Source organism: Acanthisitta chloris, unplaced genomic scaffold (genome assembly GCF_000695815.1).
Source record: "Acanthisitta chloris isolate BGI_N310 unplaced genomic scaffold, ASM69581v1 scaffold42060, whole genome shotgun sequence".
Lineage (NCBI taxonomy): Eukaryota > Metazoa > Chordata > Aves > Passeriformes > Acanthisittidae > Acanthisitta > Acanthisitta chloris.
In genome coordinates, this window is record NW_008651911.1 from 11,429 (window position 1) to 14,078 (window position 2,650).

At 44.0% G+C, this 2,650-nt stretch overlaps 1 protein-coding gene across 1 annotated transcript in view; it reads right to left on the reverse strand.

Moving 5' to 3' along the window:
* LOC103802470 (focal adhesion kinase 1-like) overlaps positions 1–1,889 on the reverse strand; it is a gene marked incomplete at its 5' end in the record, with an annotated part of 11,026 nt that extends 9,137 nt beyond the window's left edge. Inside the window, one exon of the mRNA XM_009074953.1 lies at positions 1,827–1,889. Coding sequence (XP_009073201.1) covers positions 1,827–1,889 — 63 coding nt within the window. The remainder of the gene's footprint in view (positions 1–1,826) is intronic.
* Positions 1,890–2,650: the final 761 nt, after the last annotated feature.

The following is a 2,650-nucleotide window of genomic DNA, read 5'->3' on the forward strand; positions in this document are numbered from 1 at the left end:
AAAGAAAGTCTACAGACACTGGAAACAAGGCCAGGGCACAAGGAGCACTACAGAGATGCTGTTCAGCACTGCAGGGAGAGAATTCATGCTGGCCAAGCTCAATCACAGTTCCAGCTGGCCAGCACAGCAAAAAGGGCTTTTAAAAAGTGGCAAGAGCAAAAGGAGAATCAGAACTAACATTGGTTTGCTGCTTGATGAGGTTGGTCACCTCACAAACAGGGACACAGACACTCAGTCACATCATTAACTTTGGTTTGTGCTGTGAACCTAAGTATTTCAAATCTGATAACCCTGGGGGAAAAGAAAGGGGACGAGAGAGGAAGAGAGTAAAATGGCCCTAAAACAATTCTTGCATGTTTATTTCCAGAAAACTGCGTATTGAAAGTGTATGTCAGAAGAATGTGATCAGTCAGGAACTACTGAAATGTGTGGTAACTTCTCATTTGTATCACTGCCTGACTTGTCATCCTCTCAGTGAGAAACTGAAGTTGACTCACAGCACCATTAGCCTCTTCCCACTGCAGATGAAGTCAGAGTTACATTCTGAATGTATGAAGAACGATAAAAATGCAAAATCAAATTCTGGAACTAGAAATGTAGTGATCATGAATTCTCTTTTAAAGAGTCTCTTTTAGAACTCATTTTGTCCATGATCCCTGAGTGTTTTCTGCACACCCTTTGAAATGGGGTGTGAAATTGTACCACCTTGTCTGGGCAGACAGGACTTCCCCTGTGAGCAGTTTAGGATCTGGGAGCTATAACCTGTGACTTCAGAATCTCTAGGGCATCTCAAAGCATCTTCACAAGCAGCACAAAACACAGTGATACTTCACTTGTTCTTACACAAAGATGCAACAACAGCCAAGGCCTAACAGTAACTAATAGTCTTCTCAGATTTCATGGAAAAAAATCTTAGGAGCTTCCAGACACGAATGTCTCCAGGGACCTGCTGCAGTGTGTCATTAATACACTCATTCATGACTGTGCTTTGGCTGCAAATGCAGGAAGAATCCCTAAATTCTTAAGCAGTGAAGAAATGCTGAAGCCAAAACTGGAGTTTACAGTCGCATCCCAAACGAACCAGGGGAGTGAATTTAAAATATTCACTATTTAGAGGTGACTCCTGGAGACAGAGAGGGGATGAAGCACCAGGTTTGTGTCATCACCGATACAAACCCCTAACCTAACCCCCTTTCCATCAGCCTGATCCAGAGATTCCAGGGGCAATTAAACAACTGGATAGATGGTTTTAGTTAAACAGACAGGAGTTAAGCCCCTAAGAAAAAACACCCAAGCTGCAGCTGCTGCCTGGGAATAAAAGAACAGCTGTGGGGTTGATTCCCACTGTTTCATTTACCCCAAACACATTTCTGGGTAATACAACAGCAACATTTACATTCCTTGGGAGAAAACCCTTCAGATATTTATACAACTGCGACAGTGACTTTAATCTTGCTTCCTGTTGACAGAAGTTGCAGAAAACAGTCCACATTTTTAAACAAAAGGCCAAATTCTACAGCACACGAGCACTTAAAAATTGCTGCAACGTATCTGTGGAAACCTTTTAGTATTTGTTTCAAGAACAGCTTCAAGGGGGAAAAAAATAACCCTGACAAACACCCAAATCCCCCAAACTGCTGCACGAACCAGTTTGCTGTGTCTGCTGCTCCCACAGGAGCTGAGGCTCTCGGAAAGTTGTAGAGCCATGGAATAACAGTGGAAACATTTGGAAAAACCTTTAAATCATCTCCCACAACCGAGACGAGATGTTCTACCAGGAAAGTGGAGAAAGAGGCAGGAGAGGAAAAGATCCCACACATACTTACTGGGCCCTGGAGACCTCCATCCTCCCTGTCGATGCTGCCCCGGGAGAGCCGCACGTCGGGTTTCTGAAACGAGAGTTAACCATCTCACCCTCTGCTCTGCTCACCCAGCCACCTGCCCTCAGCTCATTGGAACGACAGGAAAACCCTGTTAAAACACTGACAAATCCAGAAGTCATTTCATTCCAGTCCCTACACCCCCACAGCTCCCACTGCAGCTCCTCCACCTCTGTCAGACACATCCACGGTACCATGGCCCTGACACAACGCTGCAAAACCTGCATTTCAACTTTCTCTAAGGCAGCAAAAGTTGTGGGGGTTTTTTTTTTTGGGAAAAAAAAAAAATTGCTTCCCAACAGCAAAATTCCAACCACAGGATGAGAAATGCTGTGCATTAATTCCCACTTCCTGCCCCAGGATGGCTTATATGTACTTGGCTCCCACTTGGAGCCTGCAAACACAGCCAATTACTGGAGCTCCTTGAACACTCCATTTGGATACAGCAAGCTAACAAAGCCATCCAGATGCCCTTTCCTCCCCATGCAAGCAAGGAACAAATTTCTATTTTCATGTTTTAAGGGCTTGGTTGTTTTTAAAAGTATAAATAAAACCACACCAATTTTTTGGTTGGGGTTTTTTGGTTTTTTTTTCCTCACACAGAAACCAATCACTTTTCTCAGAGAATCATCAAATACCCTGAGCTGGAAGGGACCCACGAGGATCACTGCACAGGGCAACCCACTCATCTCCCCAGCAAATCTAGGTTTGTTATATTTGTTCTTCAAGGACAACACTAATTACATGGAAAGACAAAGGAAGAGAGGATG